The sequence below is a fragment of the Simochromis diagramma genome, unplaced genomic scaffold, assembly GCF_900408965.1.
Source record: "Simochromis diagramma unplaced genomic scaffold, fSimDia1.1 OVJJ01000705.1, whole genome shotgun sequence".
In the NCBI taxonomy this organism is placed as follows: domain Eukaryota; kingdom Metazoa; phylum Chordata; class Actinopteri; order Cichliformes; family Cichlidae; genus Simochromis; species Simochromis diagramma.
The window spans coordinates 1,805,583-1,826,841 of NW_024387448.1; the positions used below are offsets into that span (position 1 = coordinate 1,805,583).

The following is a 21,259-nucleotide window of genomic DNA, read 5'->3' on the forward strand; positions in this document are numbered from 1 at the left end:
ACGGCTTTGGAGTGTTTGGAGCTTGTGACTGCTTAGCCTTAAAGCTGTTTGAGTTGGATCTGAAGTGACCTTTTTCTCAGAAACTCAGCAGCAGATTTCCGAGTTGACGCTGAACAGAAATATCAACAGCGAGAGCGCAGTTTAAGAATCGCTTTTTAAAATGAATAGTCCTTCTCTATTAGGCTGAAAAAAAAAAGTCTGGAGCTGGTGTAACCTCACCAAATAGAAGAAAAACAATTCTCCTATTAGCTATTTAACTGGGTCAAAAAGTCAACAGCTTCCTCCCCCTTTCACTACGAGCCTCTGGTGGTCGTCCAGGCCACAAATCAATGCAGCACATTCACAAAATGCTGACCTGCAGCATCTAATGAAGAGTGTAATTATTTATTGATGGGCGTTTATGCTTTCTCGTGTTTGCACGGGTTTATCACAGAGATCTGTGCACGCATGTGTGTTAGCGCCGCCGTATTCATTAATTAATGCATATTTGTTCCTTCAATTATTCATATACTGTACGTGGAAATGGAAGGGGTATATTCATGCATGTGCAGGTTTACAGCAAATGTACAGGTTTGTCCCAGCTTCATTTGGGTTCTCCTGCCAGCTACTCAGCAGGCTCTCCAAGGCGAGATAAAACTTAAAGACGTCCCTTGGCGTCCTCTTTTTTTCAGTCTGGATATGGATACGCATGCACAGGTCTGAAATCCATTTTGCCTGCAGCGATTCAGTTTTTACTTTATGTATCTTAAACATTTCACTACCAACATGTCTTAGAAATATGTTTAATTTTTCACTGGAACAATGTGTTGAAGAAAAAAAGGTTGCACGACAACATGGGAACTAATAAGAACTGTTGAACAGCACAAACTTTATAGTCAATAATGAGTCAACTTCTTTTTCCCCCAGATAACAGTATTTCACTCAAATGCGGCTGACATCTGCAGTTTTCTGTGTGTCACGTTTAGCTTTGAGTGGTAGATATCAGGATGAGGCTATGATGCGACATCCGGGCCTCTTTTGCCACACACAACATTTGGGGCTACTCGTGTCAGCGCCATCCTATGACTTGTCGGTCACATGAGGCCCACTCAACACCTGCTGTAACCCGTGTCAAGCCCCGGCTCATAACATTTGGGCCACATCTGGTCTGAACAGTAATTGCCAGTGCCGTATCTGAGGCATAAATGCCAGCCGGATCCCAAATTAGGCCCAAATGCATCTGTTTTCTGGGTTTGTTCACATCGTAGTACGTTTATGCTAGATATATAAAATTAATTTACATATATACACTAGGGCAGAGTTAGTACACAGCTAAGGACTGAAACAGTCACTTTTCCCAAATGCATTATTGCATCTTATGTAGCCCCCATTGTATGCAGCATAAAGTGTAATACAGCAATGCTTCAAGTTGAAGAGAAACTCTGAATATGATCAGTCTTTAATCACAATTTTAATATGTTTTCCCAAAGAAAACCCATTAAATTATTATTATTTAAATCCCATATATTATTCCCTATATGTCTATATGTTGTCAATACAGTCAGTCAGAGTAAGAAACATAGTTTTAAATAGCTCCATGTAGCATTATTAGCACTTTAACCTTAAGATCATTCTATTGATCTTGAAGAGGAGGTCAGAGGTCAAATGTGATGTGATATTTTTTATCTTTATTTAATCTTTACTCTCTGTATGTCTGTAATAGATGCCACATTTTTAAGAATCATAGCTTCTAAGTTCTAAGGCTTTTTGTCAATTTTTGACCAATAAATAATTAAGTTGACCTTGAAGACCTTTGTGGATGTAATCCAAATTTTAATAGATTGTTAACATGACCCCACTGTACAGCCCTACGAAGTTTTATCAGATCATCATCCAAACTTTTTTCGAACTATTGTGTTCACAGGCAGAATGACAAGCACACACGTACACACTACCAACAACATAACGTCTTTAGTGAAGGAAATACAGCATTGTTAAAATCATTTGATGTCATGATATTAAGTGTGTGCATCCAAAACCACCAAAATTTATAGATGAGCCAGCTTCTCTATTAAGTTTCTGCTCATATCTGCAAGATGATCAGTGCAGACGTTGTTGTATCCAGTTCTTCTAATGATGCACTGTTGACTGGTCCCTGTGAAAAGCATTTTGGATCAGTTGGTATAACTCACGTAAAGACGCCGTGCTGCAGTGCAGAAATGTATTCCTGCTATGATTTGAGTCAAAGCGAGTAATTCGTCCTTGCTGACTCCAAAGTTTGTGATGTGCTACCTTTTTACATGTTTTCTTACAATACATATATGTATGTGTGTGTGAATTTTGTAAGTCAGCCACTTGTAATCCTGTTAAATTGCACATAGCATGCCATTTGATTTCAGTCTGGTTGCACCGCAGTGTGCATGAATGCGTGGAGTTGAAGCTGCATGCCTGTATTTTCAGCTTGTGTTGCTCTGTGTCACTCTGTGCCTGCCACTCTCACCGTACAGCCCCGTAGTATTTTACAGCCTCTCATATTTGGGTGAATTTCTGTAGAGGTCTGTAATAATTGGATTATGGCTGTCAGGGAAGGCTTTAGTTCAGATTACACAGATTTTAGTGTGCAGTGCTCAGATGGACAGAATAGCTTAAAGAGCATCATCTGGCTCATGTTACATAGAAAGTGCATTTTGGCAAATTCACAGATGTGATGTTTGCCTACATATGGTAAATGTAGGCCAAGAGTAGCAGATGCGTTCTGGAAACCAAAAGTGTTTCTGTATCCGCATATCTGTGTCAATCTAGACGTCTGTGATGTCCTAATAAAGTTTTCTGGCCCTTAAAATCCTTAAATATTACAGTAGATACCAGCCAGTACTGATCCAACCTGAAACTATATATACCTCAGCACAGCTCGGTACACCTGCCCAGTCTCAAGCTTAAAAACGAGAGAATATAAATATATTATTGTGCTGAAAACCTTTGAGAAATATTGATTATTATCTCACAAATACAGAGAATAGGTGTACCCTACTGATCCAAGCGCTGAAGGTCATGTTTCAAAAGTATTAAGTCGGTGTATTTCATTCCTGAAACTGAAAATTCAGCTGCCTGCACAGAGCACACAAACATCCCACAGAATTTATGCTAATTAGCAGCAGCTGAAATGATCTGCCAGCGGTCCCGTCTTAAGTGCTTAAAGCATCTCTTTGATTTCAGACTTTAGACAATCTGTATGTTATTTCATTTCAGGTGTGTGGACTTAGAGTCACTCAAGTTGTTGAGTGAAGCTGCTGTTCTGAAGGAATACAGCTTTCCAAAAAAATGCTGATGGCAAGCTCAAAAAAGATGTTGGCATTCAACGCTGTATCAACTACAGCAGTTTCTCTAAAAGGGGGGAACAAGTACCCCCAACTGTAAGTGATTATTGAATCTAGCACAGCAATGCATTACTGAAAAATGTAATGTGATTACATTAACCCCCAACACTGACTATAACCGTGAAGATATCCTAGACAGCAAAACTAAAACTAAGAAGGCCTGAGAATATAACATAAGGAAACCAACCGGGAGATACCTGCTTAGGACAAAACTCAAAATGCTATAAAGAATAAACGATAAAGAAAATGTTCAAACGTCCAGGACTGTGACATCAAATGCAGCTAAGAGACATAGCTTTAAGCGTTGATGTTCAATACAGTAAAACTGTATTAGTTAAAATTCTGAATCTTAATGTAGATGAAGGTAAGTCATGATTACATGTTGTGTTACAGTACAAATTTCACTAATGTGAAGATGAAAATAGACATTTTTCCAGCAGGCAGTGTTGAAAATATGTATGACTGCTGTCAACAAATCTACTGTGCCAAGAAAAAAAAGCCCCGACATGGCAGACTGGAACTTTCCATGTGGAATTAGCTCAGTTGATGGCAGAGGCTATCTGGGGTAAAGCGAGCTGCTGTCCCACTGTGGCACATTAACCTATATGGCCAACTGACACTCAAGTGTTGGATCCTAGCCCTCTCTTCCCTCAGCCTCTAGGGATTTCTCTGCTTTGTGCGTTTTGTTTTGCTTCACACCTTCATGAATTTATGACCCAGAAAAGTTTCCCAGTGGGGATCAGTTCTTCACAATTGCAGAGACTAACAGGGATTTCAAATGTGCTCCACCTTGTTTTGGAATTCACCAGGGCACCACTTAAAGCAACAGGACCCGCATTCGTGATTCATCTTCTCCGTTTGAAAGTCGGCAATTAAAACTAATTAACCCAAAAGTGTGTTTCAAGGCGTTTTAAAGTACATTGAGTGCCATAAACACTGAACTCGATGAGGCATCCTACATTCGTGGATTCCTGCACCAAGGAGTGGAAAAATGGAAGAAGGGATGGCTTTAGTTAGGAAGTTAGACAGTGGGTTATTTCCAGAGCTGTTCAGATAATTCCAAATTTACTCTATGGTGTTTTCATACTTGCGCATGTTGTGCAGACGCTGTTTATAAGGGGAATAGAGTGCAAAAATACAATAAAGAAGTGGGAAATTGGGGGTTGATGTGAGCGACAGAGTGCAAAACACGCTGCAGTGTCATGCACAGACAAATACGTCTTCAACAAGTTTACACATTGCAGGTCAGTCAAGTGTTATGTGTTTTTATGTGAGTTATGTTTCAACTCCTTTGACTGTTTTTAGTTGAGACGTTGAGGGTGAAAGAAATCGAGCCAGAACGACAAGAGACACGCACAAGATTCAAGTTTGGGTGCAGAACAATGAACCAGCAGAGTGCAAGAAAACTGTGCAGAATAAATCTAGCTGTGAAATAAATGTTGATCTCTTGGCATCCCAGCTATTCCGCTGACTCTCACCTCTGAGGCTGAAGTTTCGCTCTCTCTCCCTTTTTCGCCTGCAGCTTTTCGTTCCACCAGAGCACATCTCCATGCTGCCAGGCTCTCCCTACATCCCTCCATTAATACTCCTCATTTCATCCAAGCCAAAACAACAGATGCTGAAATGTCGAAGTGTCTTCCCTCCACCCGTGAACTCGCAGAATAGTGGAGGGAAAAAAAAGAGAAAGCATATTTAATTTTTAAAATTTATTTATTTATATTTCCCACATAAAAAGCCACTGACACCTCGTTCTGGATGTAATAACGAGGATGCCATGTAAATGATCTGCCTTTTTTATTTGTTAAACTAAAGTTAACAGTTCGTTGACACGTTAACATTTTTTTTGAACAGTTTTTTTCGTGTTTTTCTCCAGCTGCTGTGTTAGTGTGTAGTGGATGACTCAGCATGGTTTAGTTTGGAGTGCTTTTTGCAAATAATCTGGCAGATAACAGAAATGGTTCTCCCTTTTTTATTTTTCCAAGACTGGCAACATCTATTACAGTGGTATTAATTTGTATTAGTTTCCAGTAGTGAATCGCTGAACCTGAAAGAAAAACCTTTAGTGGCCCTTAACTAAACATCTGTGAGTGCTTGTATATACAAAAAAAAGACAAGTGAATTCAGCTTTCTTTTCAATAAATATTTGGGATGGCAGTTATTTTTAAAGCCATGAAGCATCTATATTTACATATATTTACATTTTCACTTACATCTCTCTATTTCTTGGCATTTCTACCCAAAGGCTACTATAGCAAAATCTGCAAACAGTTCAATTGAATTCATTTCATTTATATAGCACCAAATCCCAACAACAGCTTCCTCAAGGCGCTTTATATTGTAAGATAAAGACCCTAAAATAATACAGGGAAAACCCCAACAATCACATGACCCCCCTGCGAGCAAGCACTTGGCGACAGTGGGAACGAAAAACTCCCTTTTATCAGGAAGAAACCTCCAGCAGAACCAGGCTCAAGGAGGGGCGGCCATCTGCTGCGACTGATTAATGGTGATGGGAGGATGACAGGATAAAACACATACAGTGGGAGTGAGAGATTAACAATAAGTAAATATTGAATGCAAAGTGTTGCATTAACACACAGACGTTCTACAGAAGAGAGGCCTGAAAGCTGAGAGGATGTGCTATCTATACACTTTGTGGGTAGAGCGCACAGCTGGATAGCGGCTAGAAAGTGCAACAGTAAATAACGTCTTGATGCCTGCTCAATCATCCAGGTGAGGAAATCCCAAAAAGTTGATTCTGTTCATCCGGATGTAGCGTTTTCAGTGGGAGTAACATTTTGACGCTCATTCAAGTGATTTCTTCAGTCTCCTGTAAATAATATGCATGTAAAATACTAGAATTTCACTCACAAGAACTAGAGCACAGCCAAGCTAGCCATGTTAGCTAGGCTTTAATAATACCAAAGTTGGAATGAAATATGAGTTATACATATGATTATGATTACCAGTATTATCTTACATTAGATTATATGGGGATTGACTCACTGTTGGAGCTAGCCTCAAGTAGCAACCTTCAAGCAACTGAAGTTTTTGTCTGCCCAAAAGGTTGCTGCTTAATTAATCCAGCTCCTTTCCCAAAAGAATACCTTGGTGGGAGATGAATAGAGAGAACTCATTTGTGTGTCTTTTTTATAACTGTTCCATATTGCAGTGTCATGGCTAAATCCCTAAATTAGGTTGTTGTCAGAATACACCATTCAAAAATTCTCAAGGCTGAGCGTCAGCGTTTTGTCAGGGTTTTTGGAACATTGGCACAAAAACTACTTGTGACAAATTAGTCTTTGGTATCTTGTGCTTATCTAATTAGATTAGTTGTTACACCAACTGCAGTAATATTCCGTCTTTATGTGCATGTGACAGCATGCACATGTGTGTGTGGGTGTGAGATGCAGATGCTCATAGTTCTGTTGCCATTAGAGCAGACTGCTCTGCCAGATGTCTGCACTAAGTCCACTTTGTGTGTGTGTGTGTGTGTGTGTGATGGCAAGGAATGTATTGCCTCTGCAAGACAACCAAACACACACACACACACACACACACACACACACACACACACACACACACACACACACACACACACACACACACACACTATAGCACATACAAATGCACATTTAGCTACGAAGGATGTGTGTGTGTGTGTATAGGTTTTGTCTGTGTATAAACAGGTCAAGCCTTCAAGTGTTCCAGTCTGTTAGACAGATGTTTAAGATCCCCACTGCACCCCCCCCTCCACTGTCACACGAATACACACTGTCTTTCTCTCTGCTTGTTTGTCATATGCCCTGAAAAACACACACACACATGCACTCTGACTCATTAACAACCAATTAGAGAGCAGATATTGGCTCAGTGGGGAAACCGAAAGGCCAACCATTGCTGTCCTCCGCTTCCAACGCCAAGTCACAACAAATACCTGGATGTAGGCCAGGGTTGTGTGTGTGTGTGTGTGTGTGTGTGTGTGTGTTGTTTACTTCTGGTTTCAAAGTTTGGCAGTCGCATCTCATCCCCTTTCTTTATTAAAAAAGACAGAGACACGCTAACCCCGCATAATTAAATGCGTTCTTTTCGCCTCTGCAAGTCTTGTTGTTCATTGCATCAGCCAGCGCGTCTCTGTAGTACAACTCTCGCTTCGACATTATCGTTCTCACATGGGAAAGAGGCACGAACTGTGTTTAACATATACATGCAGAAACACACGCACACACTCGCGTGTTCTCCGCGGGATTGGAGCGATGTGTTTATGCCACTGTTGGATGAGGAGATGCTTGAGGCGTTAGGCTCTCTGGAGAGCATGTTGACAACATCTTTCTCTCTCTCTCTCTTTCTCCCTTTCAGTTTACCTCAATCACTGTCTCTCACTCGCTCACTTCCTTCCCCTGTCCTCTCGTTGTGATGAGAGTTTTTTAGTGCTCCCTTACATCTCTGCAAATGAGTCAAATTGGAAAAAGACAATCTGCTCACAATTTAAGTTGATTAGACGGTTGACTCTTTCACTCTCAGTATGTTACTCAGAGAACTAAAGAGCGTGACAGAGAGTGAGGAGGAGACTAGTGCACATATTTAACACACGATCAGTAAACAAAAAGTTTCCTCACCTTAAATAGATTCTTGGAAGACCGGGAATAGACTATATATAAAAGATGGATGCCGCTTCTGGGGAAGTAAATCCAATGTGAAAGTTCCTCAAAACTGAATTGTTGTAATGGACAGCAGAGGGCAGTCGTGGGGTTGCAAAAAGAAGCCTAAAAATATAGAAGTTAAAGGGAAAACAATACTACAACTCACTTGACCTATGACCTCAAGAAACATTTCTTAAGGACTAGTCAGTTCAGTGGCAAAAACGCTCAGCTTGACGTTTTGCAACACGACTTCGCTATCCAGTGAGTGAGCTGTGTCCGTTGTTTATTTACAGTCTATGGGGAAAAACAATTACCCATGCGCCTGCTTTCAGATTTAGCTTAAAAGGGTCGGCACGTGGCTGAAATTGAGCCAGCTATGTAGACGACACATTCAAATGCTGGTCAACCCAAACAGGCACAAATAGAGAAAAACCTGAGCCTAGCGCAGCACATTCCCCCGGCACTTAATGACCAGCTGCGAATAAAAATTTCCTTAGAGTAAATCAATGGAAAGTCATAGCAAAGGAGCTGTTCTCCATGCTTCAGAGGTTGGCTGTAGCTCACCCTGACTGCTGCTTCTCATTTATTAGCATTCCAAATCTATAAACAAGCATTTCTCCGAACAGCAAATACTTTTTTTTTTCTCCTCGCAACTTTTGAAAAACCCAGTTTAAAGTTTATTTAACAAAATGTAGTTATTCTGAAGGTAATTTCAGAAACTACTCAGTCTGCTGCACAAGAAAAATATGATTACTTTTTGAACTTGTTTCTTTTTTTCATCCAAACAAAGATTGTTGCCAATTACTACCTAGACAGGAAAGAGAAATGTAATAAGAGTCTTTTTGTTAAGCAGTAGATGGATTTTCTTTTTTTTTTTTCATGTAAATTGTTACAAGAGTCTATCAGGAATCTGAAAGTACCATTGGCACAGTAATAAAAGTTGTAAAATGAGTTTTTTAAGAATCCCTATTTTCTCTATAGGAGAGCCGACTGTTTACCACTGCAATGTGAATCTCATTCTAACATATTTGAGGGAAAAACTTCAGGACAGGCTTCTTCAGGAAGGAGAAAGCACACTGCGCTGATTACGTTGCATATAGTGATCCTGCTACGTCCACTGTGAATTACACAGAACCTGCTGCTGTAGAAGCAGACCTAAAAGAACAAATATACCTACACCCCACGTCAATTTTTGTTCGATCTTCAAAATCGATGTGTTCTAAAGTATGCTTGCCAGATATTTTTCACTATGTGTGACATTGAAATACACATTTTAAATACAAGTATTTACAAATTGAAAGCAGATGCTGCAGCCTTAAGTCTGCAGACAAAGTACTTGTAAGTGAGGAGTCAGGAAAAAAAGGCAAACGACAAACAGAAGTGGAATAGTTGTTTTACGATTTGTGATTGCGTGTGTGTGTTTGTGTGTGTGTGTGGTCGGGGGGTGGATGGGTTCACTGTAGCTGTGGTGAAGTTGGTAACATGTTCTTCCCAGTGCTGCATACTTTCGAACCACAGTATGGTCTCTGCTGTTTTTTTCTCTCTCCCATAGTTAATAGGCAGTTTACAGGGTGGAATCTAAACTCTCTCTGTGTCTGTCTTCCTGGCTTGAGGCTCATTAGTGGCGACAAGAGTGCTGTTGACCCCTGAGCCGTCCCCCATGTCTCTCCTCCCTATCTCCCCTCTTCTGTCCTTTTCCCCCCTCTCTCCATCTCCTTTCCTTTTCCCCTTATCTCACTTGCCCCACTCTTTCCCTCGTCACCCCATCATCATTCACCCAGCAAGAGTTTGGCAGGGGTCTGTGTGTGTCTGTGTGTGTGCGTGTTGCCAGGGGCCAGCGAGTGCCTGTGTACAGCAGAGGTCTTTGGTAAGGACAACACAGGGGACTCTGTCCTTGTCTAACCCCCTGGAAATAGAACAAAGGTGTGTGCTTGTGTGTAATAATGCTATGTACAGTGTCCCGAGTACGAGCTATAGCTAGTAATATTAATAGCATGGTCAGAGGTCCACCAGGCCAACAGGGACAAGCTATACAGAGCCTATAAATGCACTAATAAAAGACTACAGCAGGTCACCTTATGTTAGGCACAAGTGAAGGATCGTTGCACTGATTTACACAACGTGTGGTGTAATCGTCCAGGTAGGGATAGCAGATTAAACCTAAATTAACATGAAGTTAAACATGTTACTGCATGTATGGAGGACAGTGACGATCTTTAAGTACACATGGGAGTGAAATAAGACACGCAGGAAAAACCCGCAGTATAATTATAATAATCTGACGTCTGCAGACATAGCAAACATCAGATTCTTATGATGGCATATTCAAACTGCTAGCAGCTAATGCTCTTTTAAGTGCATGTAAAACACAGTTCTGTTATAACTGATGCTATAGGAGCACATACAATACTTCCCGAGTGGTCGCTGTTGTTGTGTTTCACCCTTGAAGAAACTCTTTTTAAAAAGGCATTTTTTTATAAGCTTGGCATCCATCAGCTGCAAAGCAGCACAGTGTTGCTCTTTACTGATAGCTTCTACTGTTAATGTATTGGTGGGTACAAGCAGACGATCATTTAAATATGAACATCAGACTCGTTTCCATCATAACGTGAAGCCATGAAACCCTCATAGCGGACAGACCCTGTAAGCTAGCATTTCTGTTGACCTTTGATTAGTTACAGTTTGAAAAACTGATGATGCACCGACACCCGATACATAACTATATCGATTAAAGAGACTTTTAGCTTAGTATGAATGGAGTCACAGTATGCTCTGTAGCATTAACGACTGAAGTCTAAATAATTAAATGTGTGTGAGGATTTCTCTTTTTCTTCCCTCGTGGTGTTGTATCATGCGCATTATTATGCTTTAATTAGGCTCTTAAGTCACTTTCATATTGGTGGCTGGAAATGCTTCGGCTTCCCCTTAATGAGTAGCTGCGGAGGAATGATAAAGTAGGCAGACTATAGGAATTACATGTCTACAAGGCACACAACAGCTAGCAGATGTCAGGTCTGTGTGAGGCCACATTTGTCTGCAGTGAAAACACGTCGACTGAACGCTCCACTGTGCCTCAATCTGAGCTGTTGACTCTATGGTAATGATGCAAGTCAAGCTAAACATAACAAACCATTAGCGTCCTCAGCATGCCGACAACAGCGCTGGGAAGATGGTGATCTCGCTTCTGTGTGCGCGAGCTTGACAGACACTGGGAATTCATCAGATTAGTTTACAAGTATGGGCCGCCCAGCATAAATAAATCCAAACTAAATGATGCTATTATAAACAGTTCCTACATGGGCATCAGGTTAAACTTTGGGCTTGCGCGAAAGATAGCTGATGGTTTTAATATGTGTTACCATTTACTAGCACTGCTTCTGACACATAGGTCAATTCCTCTGACCCTTTACAAGTGCATTCAGTTAATTATTGTAACAGTGGATCATTGTTCTGATAAAGCTGTTACAGGAAAGAAGGAAGAAAAGGTGGTCTCGAAAAGCTGCAGGCTTGTGAAGGGGGGGCATCCTTCAGAGACAGACAAGATTTCCCAAAGGCCAGTTCCTGTGGAAAAGAAAAGCTACGAGGGAAGTATTTGAAGGAAGATAAGGGAAAAGAGACAAGAGGGAAGCAGAGGAGGATAAGCAGGGTGAGGAGAAACTAGAACAGGGGAAAAGGAAAAGAAGAAGTGAAAAAAGGAAGTGAGTGAAAGAAATGAATGGAGGTCTAGTTCTGCTGTCTTTATCAGGGCAAACTGTGTGGCAGAGACCCAAGGCCAGGGTTCACACTGTCACTGAGCCGTGACCGTCTGTGTCCATTCTCTCTTTCTCCTTCTTCCCTCTCCTCCTGCCACTTCCCTCTCTGTCCCCCTCTGTAATTCACTTCTCCTTTTTTAATTTCCTTCTCTCCCGCACCTTCATATCTGTCTTCATCTTCTCTGCATCGCCTCGCTTGCTTCTTTCCTTTTCCCTTTTCTTCATCCTGTTTGTCTCTCTTTGCCCTCTTTTTCTTGCAGAGCAGCTCCAAAATTGAGAACATGTTTATGTAAATCATACAAAAGCCAAAGCTGTTGTGTGTGTCCCTCCCTCTCTCCCTTCTCTCACTCACTTTGTCACTTTGTGTCTTTGTTCACTGAAGTTAAACTTTGCCATGTTTCTGGCTGCCTTTGAAAGTCTGGTAGAAGGCAGACAATGACCGCCACAGGCATTTTTCTCAGCCCCCCTTTTTTCTTTTTTCTTTTTTAACCTCGCTACCTCACACACAAACGCACGCTCCCTGACAGCTTTGCTGTTTTGGAGGGGTGGGGTTGATTGATTAGTCTCTATAGAGACGATACGTCTTGTAATGAACAAGAGAAAGCTGGCATGTTAATTTGTGTGGTGTGGGAGGCTTAATCGTCATCGTGTGTGTTTATGTGTGAGAGTGTGCGCATTGTTCTTCTTTGTGCATGTATTGATATATTGCTTTTTTCTTCTCTTTTATTATTGTTATTGTGTTCAGTTGGGTCTGTGCGTGTACACAGTGCATTACATCCGTGCGTCACTGTCAATATGTCCCTCTGTGTTTTGAGGCAGGATGATTTAAATATCACCCGAGGTTTTTACATTTTTTTAGGCAAATAATTATACTTTGTGTACCCAAAAGTGAACATCCATCCTTTCATCTGCCTATTTTCTGATGCTCATCCTGCGACCAGGTCACAGGTCCAGGAGCCTAAGCAGAGAAGCTCAGACCTGCTTCTTCCCAGCCATCCTCTGTGGGCTCATCAACCACAGGAGGTGGTGTAGAGCTCAGGTGTGATGCGTGTTGGGTGGCAGTCAAGGGCAGATGCCTGGTGGTTCAGTTGCACATCCATGATACTGATGAGGCTGGCTATCTGGACAAAAATGAACAAGTAGCAGAAGCAAATAACTAGCTAACATCCGTCTATCCATTATTTTCTAATTATCCCTTTCATGCATGAATTATGACAACCTCAATCCAGATTTTTTTCTTAAGTATTTTTATTCATCTTTAGGCATGAAAAAAGATTTTTGAACTTAATTTTTTAAACATGTACTTTTCAAAGAGTTTTTTTACATGTCCAATTAGGTGGACAACATCACCTTTGGAGTGGGTGGCAGGGTATGGAGTGACACATCAGTGTCCAATGTAGTGGTTTATGTGCAGAAAACAGCCTTTGAATAGCTGTCCACTGTAGTGACAACTATGCGTGAAAGGGTTATACAATTCAGGATCATGGGGGTGGGGTTACACGCTAGACACGTCCCCAGCAGTACAACTCCACTAACTCCACTAACTCTACTAACTGCACGTGTTTGGACTGTGAAAGTACCTGGATCTAGCTAACAGCGTCTTGTATAAAGTAAGACAAACTCATGGGTGAGAGAAGAAAAGCTAATATGTTCTTACTTTTATTCATGCTGTCCCTTCAGAGACACAGGAAGCTGTGAAGAATTGGGTCAAAACTGAACAAGGTTAATGAGGTAATATTGGCAGGCTTGTTGCTACCAGACAGGTGGGTCTGAGTGTTTCAGAGAGTGGTCAGAAAATGAGAAAATATCCAGTTAGTATCCATAGACAGTTTAGGTGCATCACTGACAAACAGATGCCTACTAATTAGTCCTAGTAATTGGAATACAATCTAATACATTTAGCCACACAGAAAATTATTAGCTGCCAGATACTTGCATTACATTCCTCCAAAGTGCACCAATGTTTTTGGTTGGTGCATTGTTTCTAGCATTACTTCCACCTCCACCGGTTGCAGCAGATAGGAGTTCTTCATTCCAACTGTCGCCAAGTATACAGTATAAATCACGCTGAGGTGACTGTTGTTGTGCTTTGACGCTTTATCGATAAAACTGAATTGAACTGAATAGTGTTTTTTTTTTTTTTTTTAGGATGAACTTCTGTCTAGATGTGTGTGTGTGTGTCTTTCTCAGCGTGCTTCTCAGCGCGTGTGATGTTACAGTAGTGGTGCATATGCTGATCATCACCGTTACGCATGTCAGAGTAAGGTGAACCTTGTGATGCGACACATGGTTTTAATGACATGCCTGTTACACAGACTCACCTTTCCACTTGCGCCGTATTCATAAATCAGGCTTGGCATATCAACATATCAGTGTAGCGACGAGGCTATACAAGACACATTGATTATGATATGCTAATCTGACCTATAATTTACTTCCTGTCATTTCCCTCCTCCAGTGTCCTGCTCATGTATTCACCCTCCCCTCCGTGTTTATGCTTACTCCATTTGATTTACTTGTTGTATTGGCTTGTCTACTGATAGAAACTACACTGGCAAAGCAGTAAGAGATCAATATTTTAAACATTAGCAATCAACTGTTCATCCATTCAGGCTGTACTGAGATACTTAATTATTTAGTTTGACATCACATACAATGAAATAATCAAAGCCTGTAATGGAAGGAAACACACCAAACACAAAGGCATGAACTGGCTTTGTGTGGCTTTTTGCCCTTAATGAGATACACACATCCCTGTCAGCCTTGTGTCTGCCACTTACAACAAAAAAAGAGAAGTTCAGGAAACTGGAGTCAATTTCTCCAGTGACATCCAATAATTTTATACCATTTTCTCAGTAAATCTGCCATGGCTTGGCTTCACTCCAGGAACCATAAAATTTCTGCTAAGTGCTGGAGGGATTGAAATCCTCCTCCTTCTTTAAGAATTAATGTTAGTTTAACAAGAGAAGGGATTTAGAAAGTGTTAATGGTTGAGTTAATGGCTTTCTCTCCCTCTCCACCCCCCCCCCCCCTCTGCACAGCCGTTACAGATAGACGACAACTTCTGCGGCCAGGACTTCAACCAGCCTCTAGGGGGCACCACCGCCATCGAGGGCATCCCGCTTTATGTGGACAAGGACGACGGCATGACCTCCGTGGCTGCTTATGATTACCGCGGCAACACAGTGGCGTTCACGGGCACTCGTAGTGGACGCATAAAGAAGGTAGGCTGGAGTTTCCGAAGCACCTTTGCATCCTCGCAGATCCGTTTTAACACAGAGATTCTTCGCAAAGACAAAATTCAGTGATGTTTCAGTGTGATTTGGCTCAAAGCTTCTCAGATCTCACCACATATGCATTCTATAAAAAGAAAAAAAAAAGGATCAGATACAAACATTTCACCTGACAGTGGTGTGGTGTGAAAGGAAACTAACAAAATGTGACTAAAACGGGGATTTAAAGGCTCTGGTAAGAGTGCAGGGCTTGTGTATGTATGATTTTGTGTGTGTGTGTGTGTGTGTGTGTGTGTGTGTGTGTGTGTGTGTATACTGCATGAGTATGCGTGTTTCATGGACTATAGAAAAGCATTTTCACTCTGAAGCAATTTTCTGTCATTTTCTGATGTATTTTCAGTGGTCATTGGTTTTGGCATCGCTGACAAATGGTTTTATCATCAGCGCTCAGTGTAGATATCAGCTTTGAATGTGCATGTGCATATATATATGTGTGTGTGTGTGTGTGTGTGTGTGTGTGTGTATATATATATATATATATATATATATATATATATATATATATATATATATATATATATATATATATATATATATATATATATATATATATTTCTGTGTCTGTAATAGCATTTTGTGCTTGTTTTATTTTGAAATAGCTTTTCAGTGATTTGCCATTGTCACTGAATGCTTTTGAGACATACCAAATAAGACATATACATAAAAAAAAAAGTAAAGCAGCAGTTTCTGGAGAAGTGCGTTTTCTCCTGCAGAGCGAGCTTGTGTGTGTGTCTTTGTGGAGGATGTACAGAGTGGAGCTCGTACTGCTAGACAAACTGGAGCTGTGTGGTTTTTATCTTGCTGAGTGTTCTTTTGTGGTCTAGTCACAGGATTGTCAAAAGGCAGTGAGAGTGTCTGAGTGGCTATAAGGTGGGTGCAGATGATTTTTATGTGTCTCCTGAGTACCTCCGGTGAAGGGACGGGTGAAGGAAACCTGTGCTTTGCGTGTGCCTGTGCTCAATCACAGGCTAGCAGTAATTTCCCGCCGTGTTCAGCATAAGAACATCACGCTATTTCTTTGTGTACGTGTATGCGTGCACCTGTGGGCCTATAATAATGCTCCTGAAGTACCCGTGTGGAGTGGATCGCATGGTGCGTGTGCCAATCAGCTGCTCCTGAGCCTTAGCTATACTTTCTCTTTTCTCCCCCTGCTCGTCATAGGAGTGCGTCTGTGTCACCAATACTACCGAGGCTGAATAAATACACTCAGGTGAAGATAAAAAGTGCATATACACACAAAGTAAATGAAAAGAAATGTTAGATCGGCATTTCACTCTGCGTCGCATTGAGCTTTATGAAGTTTCAGACATTTCTTTTAGTAGACAAGCATCATTTTGCAGCTGCTGATGTCTATTTTTTTTTTTTTTATTTCAGTGGGCGACGTCTTTAAGTTTGCCTTTTACTTTTTGTCGCGTCCCATTAAGCTCAGCTCAGATGTTTTAAAGATTCAGCTGCTGCAGTTTTAGACACATATTTGACAGCTTAAGCAGGAGGCCTGTGTGTTTCCGCAGCCTGTGGAACAGCCTTTGCGACGCTGCTGTCGACTGCTTTTATATAGGCTTTGATACTATGCGCACACTCTCACACAGACCCACACACGCCTCCTTACACAGCTTCCTGTCACTTGAGTTTTGCTAAGTCGACTGAAACCTAGCCCGCTAGTCCTTGCAGCCTGACCCCTTGGACTGTGTCTGCGGTTGTGCAGACAGATGATTTGTATGTGCGCTGAGACTGTGGGGGTCAGCAGATCCTGGATGATATCCCGCTGATCGGAATCCCATTTCCTCTCAGCCACCGTGTCTTCCTGTGCTTTGGGGATGGAGGAAGGAAGGTGAATACGGCGGGGTGGAGGCTGCCAGTGTCCTCGCACACAGATCAATGCAGATGCTGCATTAAAATGCTGTTGTCTATATGAGCGGGATAATGGCGAGACGGGATGACAATTGCTCTAAATCAACAGCAATTCAAGCTACAGCCGGGTTATTGGGCTTTTTCATTAGCCCGTGCCCACTAAGGCTTTCCTTGCGCAGGAAGTGATTCGTTTTAGGTTTAAATAAGGTCTTTTTGGCTAAATTGGAGAACAGCTGTTTAATGACTGAACTTGATTTGTGCAAAAATAAATTCTGGGGCGAGGGAGAGGGGAATAGGACTGGGATTAGAACGAGGGAGGGAAAGAAAGCGAAGCTGAGGCAGCAGATGGAGAGAGATGGTTACAGGCCGTGTGGTTTTATTGCTATTCATTGGAAGTTAAACTGTGCTCCTTGGCCTAATGAAATGTAAAGCTGCATTGTATTGATGTACACACACACACACGCACACACATACACACACGCTCCTGCTCATTAAAATTCCTGCAGTGTGACTGTTGTTGTGTGTGTGTCTGCCTCCGTGGACGTGTCCCGGCTGCTAGACTCTGTATTGATTGATCTATGAATATATAATCAGTAGTGTAGATCTTAAATGGAGCCAGTTCATTGGATAAGCGTTGGTACAGGTTTGTGTGTGTGTGCGGGAGAAAGAGAGCTATGACATAAGCCAGGGTTAATCTATGCTGCCTTTCATCAGCAAAACTAATCAAAATGTCATGACTGGCTAAACACGTGGCATGTATGTGTAAAAAAACAGTAGCCTTGCTCGTGGGCCACTGGCTTTCTTCTTTACAGGTTCTGACTGTGCCTGTGAGAACTAATTCTGCTTTATTAGCCGACCTTGCTGACTCCGGTTTCCACCTTTGAGACGTATTTATATAGAATATTTTTGATGGAAGTGAACTGCTGATTAAGGGCTGTGTGTCAAAGTGAAAGCTCTCTTTGATACTTAATGGAGCTGTGGGACCGTGATTAGGTTCTTAGTGTTTTGAAGGTCCCTCCCTCAGCCTGAGTATATTAAGTCATTTCAGACGAGGCTCTGGCTGAACTAGCTGTGTTTTTATTGAAACATATCTTTTTTTGACTGATTTACAAAATACTACTCTTCATAGCACTGAGAATGATCTCCTCTCCACGTTAGCTCAGCCTCTGGCACAATCAGAAAAGCTTTTTTTCTAAAGGACCTGGAATTACCTGGCGTTTCACAGGAACCCATTCTGGGCCCAGTGTCATTTCCTGTTTTCCATGTTTCCACTGGGTCTAAGTAACATCAAGAACTTCCATGGCTACGCTGATGACACAGGTACACTTCGCTAATATCAAACTGGACCCCATTTTCCTGCAGAACTGCCTTAATTATTTATGGCATCCATTCAACATAGTGCTGGAAACATCCCTTGGAGGTTTGTGGTCCATATTTACATGAAAGCATTACACAGTTGCTGCAGCTTTATTTGCTGGACATCCATGATATGAATCTCCCTTTCTACAAAATGTCAAAGGTGCTCTATTAGATTGAGATCTGGTGACTGTGGAGGTCATTTGAGTAGTGAACTCATCATGGTGAAGAAACCAATTTGGGATGAATTGAGCTTTGTGATGTGTGCACTGTGGTCACAATGTGATGGATGTGGGGGGCTGCAGTATTTAAATGATGCTCAGTTGATACTGTTCTTAGCCGACAGCAGTGGCACCCAGCGTGGTCTTGTCCTGCTGTAGGTCATCTGCTTCTACGCTTGATGTGTCATGTGTTCAGAGATGCTCTTCTGCATACATTGGCTCTAACAAGTATTTATTTGAGTTACTGTTGTCTTCCTCTCAGTTCAAAGCAGTCTGCCCATTCTGACCTCTGGCACCAACAAGGTTACTTGAATCACCTTTCTTCTCTATTCTGATGACCTTAAGCAGCTTATCTTGATCATATCTACATACCTAAGTGCATTGAGATGCTGCCATGTGATTGGCTGATCAGATATGTGCATTAACAACAAGTGTATGTTCCTAACAAAGAGGCCAGTGAGTGCATGTCTCACTAAAGCCAAACAGAATGACTACACTTTCCATATTGTCTTGCCTCAATAATTATTGCCTTTTATTTACTCCTCCTTGCCCTCATCACAGTGTCAGTCACTTGATCTCAGTTTGACCTTATTAATTAATAAACACATTTTTTTTGATACATCATGCCATCTTGTTCTGTTCAGTTTAAGCTGAGCTCTGAGGTTAAGACTATTCTTTCATTTCATTCAGCTTTAGCAAAGGTCATCCACACAGATATTACCCCCAGATTTGATTACTATAATGCAACTTACTGTGGTGTCATTAAAGAAACACAGGCTTCGGTTTACTTGGAAGAAGAGAATAAAATTTAATGTAAAATGAAATAATAGTAAAAAACTAAATAAAACATAAAAGAACAAAAGTGACTACAATAATTACATTTGATGCTCATTTGATTTCATAGCTCTTATACAGTGACTATGCCCATACTTACTGTATGTTATCAGGGTTGCAATAAGAAAGATATGAGAGACAGTGTCTGATACACGATGAAAGTGGGATTTAGGATACAGAACAAACAGTGCGATATAATACTGTGTATAGGAGGCAGTCTTTTTTTATGGTGACAGTCTGGCTATCTGCTGTTCACCTCTCCCAGGCCTGTCAGTTAGCAGCAGCACACTGCATTTATGCAGTATATGTTCTTGGTCCTTGCTCTGTACCTCAAAGCCACACATGATTACCTTCTTCTTTTAAACGCCACTGTACATTGCTTTGTTGGCAGACAAAATGTAGGTGGGACACTGAGTTTTTAACAGCACGAAATTGCACTATCGGCTGCCTTCTGCGTCGTTTGCCAGAAACATCCTAAAAAACCCCGTCTTCAGATCTCAGTAAAAACCTGGAAATCCTTTCATTCCTCTCATTTCGTCTCCTCTTTTGTCTACCTGGGAGAACAAGGTGCTCCTGCCGCATCAGGTAAGATGAAAAGAAACTCTCAACAGCCTGAAGTATTTCCAGATTTCAGAAACAAAAAGATGAAGCTAGACAGATGGAGAGAGAGAGAGAGGGGAAGAAAGAGGGAGATTTACTCACAGCAATGTATAGGTGTGCGGACGTGTGTGGTGGGTGAAGGGGTATGGTTTCATGTCATTTCATCATTTCCCTGCTAGCAGCAAATCCAATTACTTTTCCCTTTTCCTTTCTATCTTGGAAGATAGCCTGAGTGACAGGACTGATTGGAGTACAGCGCTACCGAGGCAACTGTGCCAACCAGTTGATTGACATAACACTGGCACTTCACTGCTTTCAGACAGGGAGACAAGTGAGACTGGTTAGGCTTCAGGGCATCTCAGAGCTGGTGAGGTGGACCAGAAGTTCACCCGCATTGCTCTTTTGATCCTACATCTGTCCCACTCAGACGTTACCCAAGCAACTCTAGAAGCGAGATGCTCCACGGTGCTCGGCTCTCTTTCAGTATGCGACGGTGACGTACCGTGCACGACCCTATCCTGTCCACTTTTTCACTCCTTCCAGCTAACAGCATTCCACCCCCTTAACGGCATCGACCCTTTAAGAAGATAATAAATAAGCAATATACTGCGTGAATTGAGTCATAATCTGCCCACCATCTCTTATGTAGTGTGGCTAACACTGCACAGCATCCTAAGCAGCTTTTACTGGAGGCTACTTTCATGCTGTTGTATACTTTGTGCCAGTTTACATTTCTGCTCTAATGCATTTCTCACTAAGATCCTGTGCTTTTGTTCTCCACTGTAGTTGTGCCAGCTGTATTGAATTTCAAATCAAGGTTTTATAGTTTAAAAGTAAAAGTTGTGATATAAATTAATAAAGATATAACAAGCGCTTTCCAAACCGTGGGATTTAGCATGTCTTTAAAAAGCGGTGCCTTCCTTGTTACATTTAGGAAGATAGATGTAAAAAGACCAGAAAACAGACAAAGGGCATCATTCCCAAAGAGTGTATATGCCCAAATGTCTACAACAACACAAAAAAAAACAAAGTTTCAAACATTTCATATAAAGTTGTGATCTTTCCAAAGTCCTAGGAAAGCTTTTGGAAAGTCTTTGGAAAGGGTGTGCTTTTCTGTCTTCCTTCCAGGAAACAGTTTTTTTTAAATTGTTTTTAGATTATTCAGTTCTTCTTTTAGATCATCCTCCACCATCAGCACCAGTCATCATCATTTCTGCATGAGAGTCACACATGGCTGTCACCAGTATCTGAATTCTAATAATAGGAGTGGCACCAAGAAATACCTACTGACAGTAAATGGATCATAGGTCAAAAAGATGAGCTCAGTGCGATGAGCAGGCGACCACATGCCAG

At 41.5% G+C, this 21,259-nt stretch overlaps 1 protein-coding gene across 4 annotated transcripts in view; it reads left to right on the plus strand.

The window, feature by feature from the left end:
* The window catches only part of LOC120722700 (plexin-A1-like), a 308,843-nt gene that overhangs the window by 54,445 nt on the left and 233,139 nt on the right, over window positions 1-21,259 (plus strand). For all 4 annotated transcript variants that reach the window (XM_040013789.1, XM_040013791.1, XM_040013792.1 and 1 more), the window contains exon 3: window positions 14,793-14,975. In XM_040013789.1, the coding sequence (XP_039869723.1) occupies window positions 14,793-14,975 (183 nt within the window). The remainder of the gene's footprint in view (window positions 1-14,792; window positions 14,976-21,259) is intronic.